Source organism: Octopus bimaculoides, chromosome 9 (genome assembly GCF_046866305.1).
Source record: "Octopus bimaculoides isolate indiv1 chromosome 9, ASM4686630v1, whole genome shotgun sequence".
NCBI classification, from domain to species: Eukaryota; Metazoa; Mollusca; class Cephalopoda; order Octopoda; family Octopodidae; genus Octopus; species Octopus bimaculoides.
This window is the reverse complement of record NC_142936.1, coordinates 92,426,857-92,439,641: the sequence shown is the minus strand read 5'-3', so window position 1 is coordinate 92,439,641 and position 12,785 is coordinate 92,426,857. Positions and strand designations below refer to the sequence as shown.

At 37.2% G+C, this 12,785-nt stretch overlaps 1 protein-coding gene across 40 annotated transcripts in view; it reads right to left on the bottom strand.

Moving 5' to 3' along the window:
* The window catches only part of LOC106868309 (uncharacterized), a 311,641-nt gene that overhangs the window by 85,956 nt on the left and 212,900 nt on the right, over positions 1–12,785 (bottom strand). For 26 of the 40 annotated variants that reach the window (XM_089358046.1, XM_089358048.1, XM_089358049.1 and 23 more), the window contains one exon: positions 3,754–3,798. The exons of the other annotated variants lie outside the window; for them this stretch is intronic. In XM_089358046.1, coding sequence (XP_089214172.1) covers positions 3,754–3,798 — 45 coding nt within the window. The remainder of the gene's footprint in view (positions 1–3,753; positions 3,799–12,785) is intronic. 40 annotated transcript variants of the gene reach the window in all.

The following is a 12,785-nucleotide window of genomic DNA, read 5'->3' as shown; positions in this document are numbered from 1 at the left end:
AACAACAGCAACAAAATGTTAAACAGGTGCTCCACTGAATTTGTTATGGAAAAACAGAAGGGAAAAAATTTCAACCCTTTAGCATTTAAACTGGCAATATCTGACCCAAATATTCTTCCTGTTTTATGCTTGAACTGGCCAAATCTGGCTTCTTGCACCTACCCTACAATGTCATTCTAAAAAGTAAACGATCACAGCAATGAAATCTTGAAGCTACAAAATAATGCATGAAGAAATAAGCATTACATTTGATTGAGTAAATTGAATGCTGAAGGGATAAAACAACAACTTGACTAAAACAAAACCAAAGATTAATGAAGAAATACCAAGTTTGGTTTAATAAAGATTAATAAATCAGTTTGGTTAAATGTTGTTGTTAAATGTTTGTAGAAGGTGACAACTTGTGGTTAGGTGTTTGAAAACAGACGAATCTGTTGTTGTTAGGTGTTTATAAAAAAGAGAAGCTGTTTTGTTGTTAGACAAAGAAAGAAATAAGAGTGACAACTGGCGGGGCTATTGTCATGTCTTTATAAAGTGTGCAAATTGCTGGTGGTGTTTAGCCCCAGGTTAATCTCGAATGGGTTCGCCTATGGCCGGAGCCTTCAGACTCAAATATTAAATTATATTATGAGAAATTTGTAAAATGAAAAACAAAAGCATGATGCTTTTAAAACCTCACCAGCAACAGTTGCAGTGGGACTGAGTCAGTAAGAAGATCACAGATATGTGTTGAAAATTTTAACACCTCAAGAAATAAATGAAAACGGAATATGACAGGTTTTTGTGTGTGTTTTTAACTGTATGTATATGATGAGAGGAGTCAGAAAGATATGTGTGTACCACGATGATGACAGTATATTCAAAGACCACAGCTGGCAGAATCAAAGACAGAGATCTTTTGATCCAACATACATTATGAAGGACACCGTCTACAAGATCCTAATTAACCGTTTCCATTTCCATGGCATGAGATGAAGAAATCACATAGAATTCATCTTGCCTTGTTTAGGATTTCGGCTTCTGTCTGTGCATTTTTGATCTCTCTTTTTGTCCCTCTGCATATACACACATATCTATATATATCAGTGTGTTGGTGTTTTGTCTGTATTACTAAGAATAGTAAATGGCAGGAACTTGTTATCCTACCCATAAGCCAATATAACCAATCATACCATTGTACATGCAATAAAAATTAAAAAAAACATAATTCACCTCAATCTGTATCTATTCTTTTCCTTTATCTTTGTAATTCCAAAATTCTACTTACCCTTAAATCACAAATCAAGCTACACACACACACAGATGCACGCGCACACACAGGCTCATGCTCACTCACTCTCTCTTTCTCTTTGTGTTTAACTAGTGCTTAGTAAGAATATAAAAAAGTTGAAATTATTCAGAAAAGCTTAGAATAAAAAATAAACTTCATTTTCTGTGTGGTTAATATCGAAAGATAAAGCAATCAATAACATTTCTGCAGTTATTATTATTTTTTTTTTCCTGCTTAGCATGCTGAGTGAAATGCTTAAAAGTTTTTTGTCAGTCTTTACGTTCTGAGTTCAAATTCCACTGAGGTCTGACTTTGCCTTTCATCCTTTTGAGGGTGCTAAAACAGGTACCAGTTAAGCACTGGGGTTTGATGTAATCTCATGAAAGTGCTGGCCTTGTGCCAAAATCTGAAATCACTATTATTGTTATTTATAAGGTGGCAAGCTGACAGAATCGTTAAGCACACCAGGTGAAATGTTTAGCAATATTTCATCTGTCTTTACATTCGGAGTTCAAATTCCGCTCATGTCAACTTTGCTTTTCATCCGTCCAAAACTTGATCAAATTAGTACCAGTCAAGCACTGGGGTCAATGTAATCAACTTACCCCCCCCCTCCCCCGAAATTTCAGGCCTTGTACCTATAGTAGAAAGGATTATTGTGGCAGAGAGAGCTGGTTGAACCATTAGCATGTGGGACAAAATGCTTAGCAGCATTTCCTCCATCTTCGCATTCAGAGTTCAAATTCTGCCAAAGTCGACTTTGCTTTGTTCCAGGTCACGTATAATGAATTATTTCTTATTTCTCAGTACTTGTTACCAATATTTCTCTAAGAATTTCAGCAAAATTCTTTGTGCTTAGTTTTCTTTATTTTTGCCTTTTATCCAAGCAAAATACCAAGTGCACCTAAAACCACAGCAATAATGGTCAGCTTTGTCTTCCAAAATTTCTTCATCTTTCTAGCTACATCCTGCTATTACTCAGCAGACTGGCAGGGTCATTAGCACATCGGAGAAAATTCTGGTAATTCTTTCAGCTCATTATATTCTAAGCTCAAATCACACCAAGACTAACTTTGCCTTTCATCATCATTTAACGTCCGTTGTCCATGCTGGCATGGGTTGGACGGTTTGACCAGGGTTGGTAAGGTGGAAGGCTGCACCAGACTCTAGTCTGATTTGGCAAGGTTTTCTATGGTTGGATGCCCTTCCTAATGCCAACCACTGTGAGAGTGGCACGGGTGCTTTTCTGTGTCACTGACACAGGTGCCATTTGCATGACACCAGTATCTGCCACGACATAATGACAAAGATATTGGTCATTGCCTCCATGAGGCCCAATGCTCAGAGGGAACTCAGCCACTTTGCCAGGTTTTATAAAATAAGTACAAGTCAAATATTTGAGTGGGGTGGGGGAATGATATTGGTTTGCCCCACCACCACTACCACTGCCAAAATTGTTTGCCTTGTGCTTAAATTAGAAACGATTAGTCTATGTATAAAGTGGTGAGCTAGCAGACCTGTTGGCATGCCAGAAAAAGTGCTTAGTGCCATTTTTTCTGCTTTTACATTCTGAGTTCAAATTCTACCGAAGTTAACTTTGACTGTTATCTTTTCATGGTCGATAAAATAAATGACAAGGTAAGCACTGGTGGGGGAGGGGAGTCAATGTAATCAACCAGCCCACCCTCCAAACAAAATTTCAAGTCTGGTGCCCACAATAAACAGAATAATTAAAAATGGCAGTAAGGTGGCAGAATTGTTTGCAGACCAGACAAAACACTTAACAGCAATTCCTTCCAGTAAAGATTGTTTGCCAACATAACATGGCAGTCCTGGTTTAGGATGAATGTTGCTGTAATTTAGCCTCAGAAGAGGCTAAATTTTTGAACAAAGGAATCTAGCACCCCCACTCAGCTCAAAACAATATCTGTGTATTCCTGAACAATTATTCTGTGCTGATGAAGGGAAATAACCTAGAAATTGCAATACACAGATATTGTTTTGAGCTGAGTGGGGGTGCTAGATTCCCTTGTTTGAAAATATAAGGACACAGATCATGTCATACAGCCAGCTGGAGACAATGTCTCCTGGGGTTAAATGATAGCAACATTACTCCTAAACCAGGACTGCCATGTTATGTTGGCAAACAATCTTTACTCCAAAGTATTGTTGCTGAATATCTGTCATTGTAAGATTTTAAAATAGTAACTTTCTAGGATTCCTTCCAGTTTTACACTGCAACTTCAGATTCAATTGAGGCCAACTTTGCCCTTCGTCTTATAAAATCAGAACCAGTCAAACACCGTGGGATGAAATCGACTTATTCAGCTAGCCCTCGTCCCCACCCCAAGTCTCAGGCCTTGTGCCTATAGCAGAAAGAATTAGTATGTTAATAATAATAATAATAATAAAAATAATACTGTTAGTGTTAGTTGAACAGAGAAATGTCATATATATATAGAGAGAGATATATCAAGACTAACCTTGCTTTTCCAACCATTCCTCGTTATCTGTGACCTTGGCCACATCTAGACGTCGAACAATGCCATGCAAAGTAATAAAGTGAAAGATAGATAGACAGAAAGATATAGAGAGATTATACGGTCAGAGAGAGATAATGGAGAGACATGTAGGATTACAAAAACATGCCATTGTCAAAGAGACATGTAGGATTACAGAAACATGCCATCGTCAAAGATAGTTCAATCGTCTTCCTAAATATACAGTTATCTGGAACCGCAAATGAGCATAAATTACCATTATTATTATTATTACTATTATTATTATTATTTATTTATTACATCATTTATATTTTGTATTACATTATTATTATTATTATTATTATTATTATTATTATATATTCTTTTTTTTCTTCAAAAAATTACCAATTTCTCAATTAAAGAAATATTTTTATTATTATGATAGTTGTTATTTTTATTATGTTTGTCATGAGGTGTTTTTTTTGTTTTTTTTTTCTGTGTTACGCTTTAAACAAGCTTAACAGTGGAATGACATCAAAGACTTAATCAAAATCTTTAACGTAAAAGAATGCTGCTTAAGTAATTCTGAAGAATTACATTTGGGGTGAAGTGTGGGGGGGGGGGATCACTTTGCAGTCAAATGGCTTCAGGTTCATCCCCACAGTGTGGTACCTTGGGTGACAGTCTTCTGTTATTGCCCAGCCCAATGCCTTGCAAGCTAATTTTGCAGACAGGATGCTGTGTTGAAGCCTGCTGTGTTTAAGCGTGTGTGTGTGGGTGTGCTTGTCCCCATCACCACCCTGACAACCAATGTTGGTTTGTTTACATCCTAGTGACATAGCAGTTCCACAAAAGAAACTGACAGAAAACTACCAGACTTTGGGGGGGGGGGATAGTATAAGTTCAAGGGCAGTGCTCCAGCATGGCCACAATCCAGTGACTAAAACAAGTAAAACAACTATTTATGAATACACACACACGCGCGCATGTGTGTGTTGTGTGTATTTTCCTTTCCTTCATGTTAACGAACAGCATCAAACAGGGAAGAAAAAAACCCTTTCAAGACTATGTTCCAAGAAGAGAAGCTTCCTGGAGCACTCATCTTAATGTCCAACCATTTCAGGTGTTGCAACAGTTTCTCTTTAGGAAATAAATCTTATCCTCTGATGACAACTGACACAGCATCCAATTAGCCACAGCATCCAATTAGCCACAGGCCATCCCCACATTCTTAATATTTCCACTTTTAAATCATTCTAAAAATGATAACAACAACAACAAATTCTTTTGGTTTTAAAAAAAAAGGTAAAATATCAAAATATTAAAATTACCTCTGCCATAGCTAGCTTAAAGCACCAAGCAATTTCTAAGATATTTTGAAATAAACCAATAAATAGATAATTTAAAATAGAAAACAAAATAAATGTAAACATGAAATAAATTGATAATTCAATTGATGTTATTTCATTTTGGTTGTTGTTCCTCACAAGATGAGTCCTTGTTTTTCTGTCATTTAGTAAATAAAAGTCAGTGTTTGAGGATAGAATTCTTTAATAAATTTAGCGGAATTTGAATAAGGACCTACTTCACATAGCAAGGTTGGATTTATGTTAGTGTGTTTGCTGTGTATAAGCCACCACCATCACCACCATCAGTAGATATGTACTGAGCCTAAATGGGTCTATATTTGCATGGAGCTGAAAGATCTTACAACTTATATAGGGAAAAAAAATTGAGAATAATAACCATAGCAGAATGGTAGATTCTAGAAGCAATGTTCCAATGTTTCCAAAAAGTGGCAAAGCAAATGGCACAAACGATAGAATGAAGTCAGTATAAACTTCCGAGAGCAAAAACAATGTGAATACTGACACATGTGCACATGGGAATACTTACACATGGGAATACTGACACATGGGAATACTGACACATGTGCACATGGGAATAAATCGTGTGTGTGTGTGTGTGTGTATTATATTATATGTGCAGATGGCTGTGTAACAAAGAAATTCACTTTGCAACCAAACAGTTTCAGGTTCAGTCCCACAGCATGGCATTTTAGTCAAGTGACTTCTGCTATGGCCCCAGGCAGGCCACTGCCGCGTGAGAGAGAGTTTGGTAGACAGGGGCTATAAATATTATATATATGTATGTATGTGTGTGTGTGTATGTGTGTGTATATATATATATATATATATATATATATATATACACACACACACACACACACACATAATGTTTTATATATATACAGATTAGAATTTGTGTGTGTGTGTGTGTTTGTAGCTATATATAAGTATGTATTATAAAATAATATCATTGTCATCATCATCTTCATTTAATGTCTGTTTTTCCATGCTGGCATGGGTTTGATGGTTTGACAGGGGCTGGCCGGCTGAGGAGTTGCACCAGGAATGGTTTCTACAGCTGGATGCCCTTTCCTAGTGCCAACCACTTCACAGGGTGTACAGAGTGCTTTTTACGTGGCACCAGCACAGGTGCTTTTTACATGATATACATTCGTTTATAAATGCTTTCTAATTTTTGTGCATTTCAGCCAATATATACGGAGAGAGAGAGAGAGAGAGAGAGAGAGAGAGAGAGAGAGAGAGAGAGAGAGCAACTTGCTAAGTGATCCATAAGAAAAGCAATTTGTTAGAAGGTGTCCCATCAGAACATGTATAACCCTTTACACAGCAATCCATTTTCAAAGCAGTTCATTTTAAAAGCAATCTGTATGAGAGGAGTTCCTTACAAAACAACCCAAACTATATAGAAATCTCACATACAAATACTTCTAAGTAGGTTTTCTTAATGTACACTACATGAAACATGTTAATGCTAATTTAAGTATCGCTTCCAATGCAGATGGTATCCCTGAGTCTAAAACAATTCTTATACGTTTCCTTTGTGATAGTCTCATCACAACTTTGACAAGTGCAGTGTAGAGCAGTGGTTCCCAAACTTTTTTGGGCTTCTGCCCCTCTGACACCCAGACCACATTCCTAGTATACGCTTCTAAACTAACCATCACAAACATAGACCCCTTTCTGAAGCAAATTCAAAGCAACTGTATTTAACAAATAAAATTTAACCTAATGAATCCATTATCTTGTTTTTACATGAGGCTCATTATTGCCTCACTTATCACCCCACTTTTTACACGAATCACTACCCCATTATCACCCCCTTTTCTTCAATGCCCCTTGGAACCTTCCACTGCCCCCAGCAGAGCAATACCAATCCACTTTGAGAACCACTGGTATAGCGTGAAACATATGGTTTGCTGAAAAGGTCAGCTGGTAATAAGACTAAAACACACGCAGAGTTGTCACCCATACTTGCCAATTAAATGACTAAATATTTCTTACTGATTTTCTTTTTTTTTTTCGTTCCTTACATGATTATTTTTATTTCACTTTATTTTATTTATTTTTCTTTCCATGTTCTCTACATTAAATATATTGACATTAAACTAAGAGTTTACTAGAGTAATCCTGTTGAAATAAAATTTAAAAAAAATAAAAAACAGAAGCCATCCATTATGAATGCAACAGAGATGACATCCATCAAGAATGATAAAAAAAAAAGCACAGAAGCAATCCATAGGAATAGCATTCAAGTGATCCATAACAAAAACAAAAATAATAATAATAATTGAAATAAAGCAATTAGTGTTATAAAGCATTATGGAAGCAATCCAACCATTAAGCACAAAAAAAATTATATAAATAAAATAAAATAAAATATGGCAAGAAAAACACTCCAAAAAAGAAAAACAAATCACTCGACAAAAAAAAATAAAGTAAAAAAACAAAAGCCAATATTATTATCATCGTTATTTAACATTCATGCTGGCATGGGTTGGATAATGATAATAATAATAATAATAATAATAATAATAATAATAATGATAAAAATAGCAACAATAACAATGGCATAGTGTTAATGATATTAATAACAACAATGGCATTATATATCAGCAACAACAACAACAACAACAGAATACATCAACAACAACAACATCAACCTGTAAAGTTATCCGCTAAAAGTAATTTTTTTTTTTTTAAATGTTAAAACAGGAAACTTAAAAACCTGAAATACGAACATGAATATTGGAGAGTCGGGAGAGAGAGAGGGGGAGGGAGAGGGAGAGAGAGGGGAAAGAGAGCAGGAGAGAGAAAGAGAGAAACTGATATATATATATATATATGTATGTATATATATATATATATATATATATATATATATATACATACAGGGCAGAAACGGCTGTAAGGAACTACCACCGACTGACAACCCGATCTTTTGCACTTTTCTCCAATATTAGTACATGCGTGTGTGTAACACATGGGTATCACATGTGTATGTATTCTTCTAATACATTCTATTACTTTGGAATAAATTGACACGCTAGAATGTCTACCGGCTGATGTATGTCGTTTTCGTATCATCTCCATTTTCTTATTTGCAGTATAAATTAAGGGTAAACCACTTTTTACCCCTGCCCATATATAACACTCAATTGCAAGATTGCCACGCAATAACCAGCACTTGGGTATTAATAATTGGGTACACTACCAGCAGTATATTGGATAGGTACTATCCCTTGGTTGGTTGGCTTCCCAACCTCTAACTCTCACAGATATATATATATATATATATATATATGTATATGCTTTATCATTATTAAAGCTGCAAAGACATCACAAAACTTTCACAAAAAACTGCTACTCAGAGTTTCACGTTCCTGTTTGTGAGACAGCTTAGATTCTCAGTCTAAGCTGTCCAATTCTCAATCTGAACTGTTTAGGTTTTCAATCTAAACTGTCCAACTAACGGGAATGTGAAGCTCTCAGAAGCATTATATATATATATATATATATATATATATATATATATATTTCAAAAACCGTGTTCACATTTATCTGCTTACTTTGGTGTCTACGTATATATATATATAGTGGATTTTCATAGATGAGTTCATGAACCTTGGTTCTTTTCCCTAAAACTATATATATATTTTTTTTATAATGTGAAAGTTAATTTAATTTTAATAAATTGAATTTGAGTTTTTACCTGTAAATTTGAATTTTTATCCCTAATATTATTATTATTATTATTATACATATATATCATCATCATCATCATCATCGTTTAACGTCCGCTTTCCATGCTAGCATGGGTTGGACGATTTGACTGAGGACTGGTGAAACCGGATGGCAACACCAGGCTCCAGTCCGATTTGGCAGAGTTTCTACAGCTGGATGCCCTTCCTAACGCCAACCACTCAGAGAGTGTAGTGGGTGCTTTTACGTGTCACCATATATATATATATATATATATATATATCATCATCATCATCATCATCATCATCGTTCAACGTCCGCTTTCCATGCTAGCATGGGTTGGACGATTTGACTGAGGACTGGTGAAACCGGATGGTAACACCAGGCTCCAGTCTAATTTGGCAGAGTTTCTACAGCTGGATGCCCTTCCTAACGCCAACCACTCAGAGAGTGTAGTGGGTGCTTTTACGTGTCACCCGCACAAAAACGGCCACGCTCGAAATGGTGTCTTTTATGTGCCACCCGCACAAGCCAGTCCAGGGGCACTGGCAACGATCTCGCTCGAAAATCCTACGGGAGCCAGTCAGGCGGTACTGGCAACGGCCACGCTCAAAATGGTGCATCTCATGTGCCACCCGCACAAGAACCAGTCCAGGGGCACTGGCAACGATCTTATTTGGCTTGCCGGGTCTTCTCACGCACAGCACATTTCCAAAGGTCTCGGTCAGTAGTCATCGCCTCGGTGAGGCCCAATGTACGAAGGTCTTGCCTCACCACCTCAGCCCAGGTCTTCCTAGGCCTACCTCTTCCACGGGTTCCCTCAACTGTTAGGGTGTGGCACTTTTCCACGCAGCTATCCTCATCCATTCTCACCACATGTCCATACCAGCGCAATCGTCTCTCTTGCACACCACAACTGATGCTTCTAATGTTCAGCTTTTTTCTCAAGATACTTACACTCTGACGGGTATTCACATTGACATTACACATCCAACGGAGCATACTGGCTTCATTCCTTGCGAGCTTACGTATGTCCTCAGCAGTTACAGCCCATGTTTCACTGCCATGTAGCATGGCTGTTCGTACGCATGCGTCATACAGTCTGCCTTTTACTCTGAGTGAGAGTCCCTTTGTCGCCAGCAGGGGTAAGAGCTCTCTAAACTTTGCCCAGGCTATTCTTATTCTAGCAGCTACACTTTCAGCGCACCCACCCCCACTACTAACTTGGTCACCCAGATAGCGGAAGCTATCGACTACCTCTAGTTTTTCACCCTGGAATGAGATAGAAGTTGTTTCCTGTTTGTTTACAGTCTTTATTGCACCTGAACATCTGCCACAAACAAAAACTAACTTGCTAGTTAACCTGCCTTTGATGTTGCTGCACCTCTTATGTGTCCATAGCTTGCACCGGGTACATCTTATAGAGTTACTACCTACTCCTTTTCTACATACTGAGCAGGGCCATCTACCTGAAGGGGTTTGTGTTTTATCTACCTTCCTACTTATTAGGATTTTGGTTTTAGCTAGGTTGACTCTAAGGTCCATATATATATATATATATATATATATATATAAGATGTGTGTGTGTGTGAGGGAGACAGAGAAAGAAGGAGAGATGAACAGAAAGAGAGAGAGATAAATGGATAGAGGAAGGGCCAAATACATGACAAAGAAAGTAAAATGTACAAGAGAGAAGATAGATTAAATACACGAGAAGGAGGGCGAGAGAGAGAGATTAGCAAATGAGAGAGAGACTAATGGATATGAACGGATAAAACAAAATACATTTAAACATGGTTTCTTTTAAACCCCCACCCCACAACAACCCCCAGTATACAGGTAAAGTTGATTAACTGTAAAATATTTTCCAATCAAGTTAAATATTAATTAAAACAGTGCCTAACACTGCTGACTTCAGTAGGAGTGTCATTGGGAGAGAGGGAGAGAGAAGAGAGGAAGTAAGAGAGAGACTGACAAAGAGAGACAAACAGACAGACAAAGAAAAATAAAGAACAAGAGACAGACACACAGAGAGAAAGACAGAAAAATAAAGGGAGATGGACAAACAGATTATGAGGTCACTCAATCTGCTAGAAATAGTAACCAAATCTTTCTCAATCTTCACCCTAATATCTTACTAAAAGAAGGACACATTGGATAATGTAGTCCTAGATATGCTATGTCTGAAAAACAATCTTTTTAGTTTACCAAAAATAAAGAAAGTGATGGTCACAACTGGAATGCCTTTGACCATCGGTCAGCCAAATCAAGGATCATGTCGTTATTAAACAACAACAAGTATCATCACAATCAACATAAACAACACCAACACCAGCATAGAGAGAGAGAGAGAGAGAGAGAAAGAAGCTATATGTTGTAATTAATTAATCTAAACACCATCACCTAATTAAAGGAATAGAAAGAGGAGGGGCTAATTAACGACTTAGCTACTTGTAACTGTTGCTTAATAAATATAATAAAATAAACAGGGAAGGGCCAGAAAAATGAGGAACAAAAATTTTTTGGGGATCCCTAAAAGACAGAGTTTCTCAGAAGTTGGAGAATCCTGATAGAAATTTGGAACAAATGCTTAAATACCATTTTTAAAAAAATCTATTTTTGTCTCTTTCTATTTTCTCTGATAACTTTTTAGTTATTTTTTACAAAATGGGTGAAATGGCGGAATCGTTAGAAGCCAGACAAGATGATTAGAGACTTTTCACCCGTCTTTATTACGTTCTGTGTTCAAATGCCACTGAGGTCAGCTTGGCCCCTCATCCTTTCAGAGTCAATAAATTAAGTACTACCTCCCCTAAATTTCAGGCCTCATGTCTATAATACAAAGCATTGTTATAAACGGGCCAAGGTTGGGAGTTGAAAGAACCATTACCATGTCAGATAAAATGCTTAGCAGTATTATTCTCCAAGATCTTTATGAACTGGGTTCAAATAGCACCAAGGACAACTTTGCCTTTCATCTTATTAGGGGTCAACAAAATAAGTACTAAGTCAATAATGGAGTCAATGTAATCAACTCGCCTGCTTCCCAAAAACTGCTGGCCTGTACCTCACCCAAGTCAGAAATGCTCAGACACTGAATGCAGGACTGTTTCATCAAATTACAGACAGTCCCCAGCTTTGGGCTCCAATGTGCCTGTAGATTGTACATGGTTTCAGGTTCAATCTCATGGCACAGCACCTTCAGCAAATGTTTTCTACGGCCTCAAACAGACCAATACTTTGTGAGTGAATGTACTAAACAGAAACTGTATAGAAGCCCATTATGTGTGTGTGTATGTATACATATATATCCATATGTGAGTGGGTCGGTGTGACTTTGTGTTCGTCTATCCCCCCACCATATTGCTTGACAATCGATGCTGGTTTGTTTACATCCCTGTAACTTAACAGTTCAGCAAAAGAGACAAGATAGAACGAGTACCAAACTTTTAAAAAATACATATACTAGTGGAGATTCGCTTCAGTAAACTCTTGAAAGTGGTGCCCCAGCATGGCCACAGTCCAATCACCAAAACAAGTCAAAGACATAAAATCTGCACACATATTGTATAACCTTCATTCATCTTCAACTACACACATACACATGCACAGACACACTGTTTATATTAAAGATGAGAAAGTACTCAATATATGATGTGGAGTATAGTGATGTTTCTGTAAGTAACATCATTCGTTGGTTTAAGTTCCATGCTGACCCAGTCAGTCAGATGCACAGTAATACATCATATTATCGACCAAGTAAATAAAAGTGTGTGTGTGTGTGTGTGTGTGTGTGTGTGTGAGTACCCTTGTCTTGGCATTATGTGAAAGTTGTAAATGAGCATTACTGTCATACAAGCGATGTTGTTTATTTCCAGTTTTCCATGAAAAACATGTCTGGCTAAGGAGGGGGATATCATCCTGCCTGGAATCAGGTGAGGTTTGTTGACAGGAAGAGCATCCAGC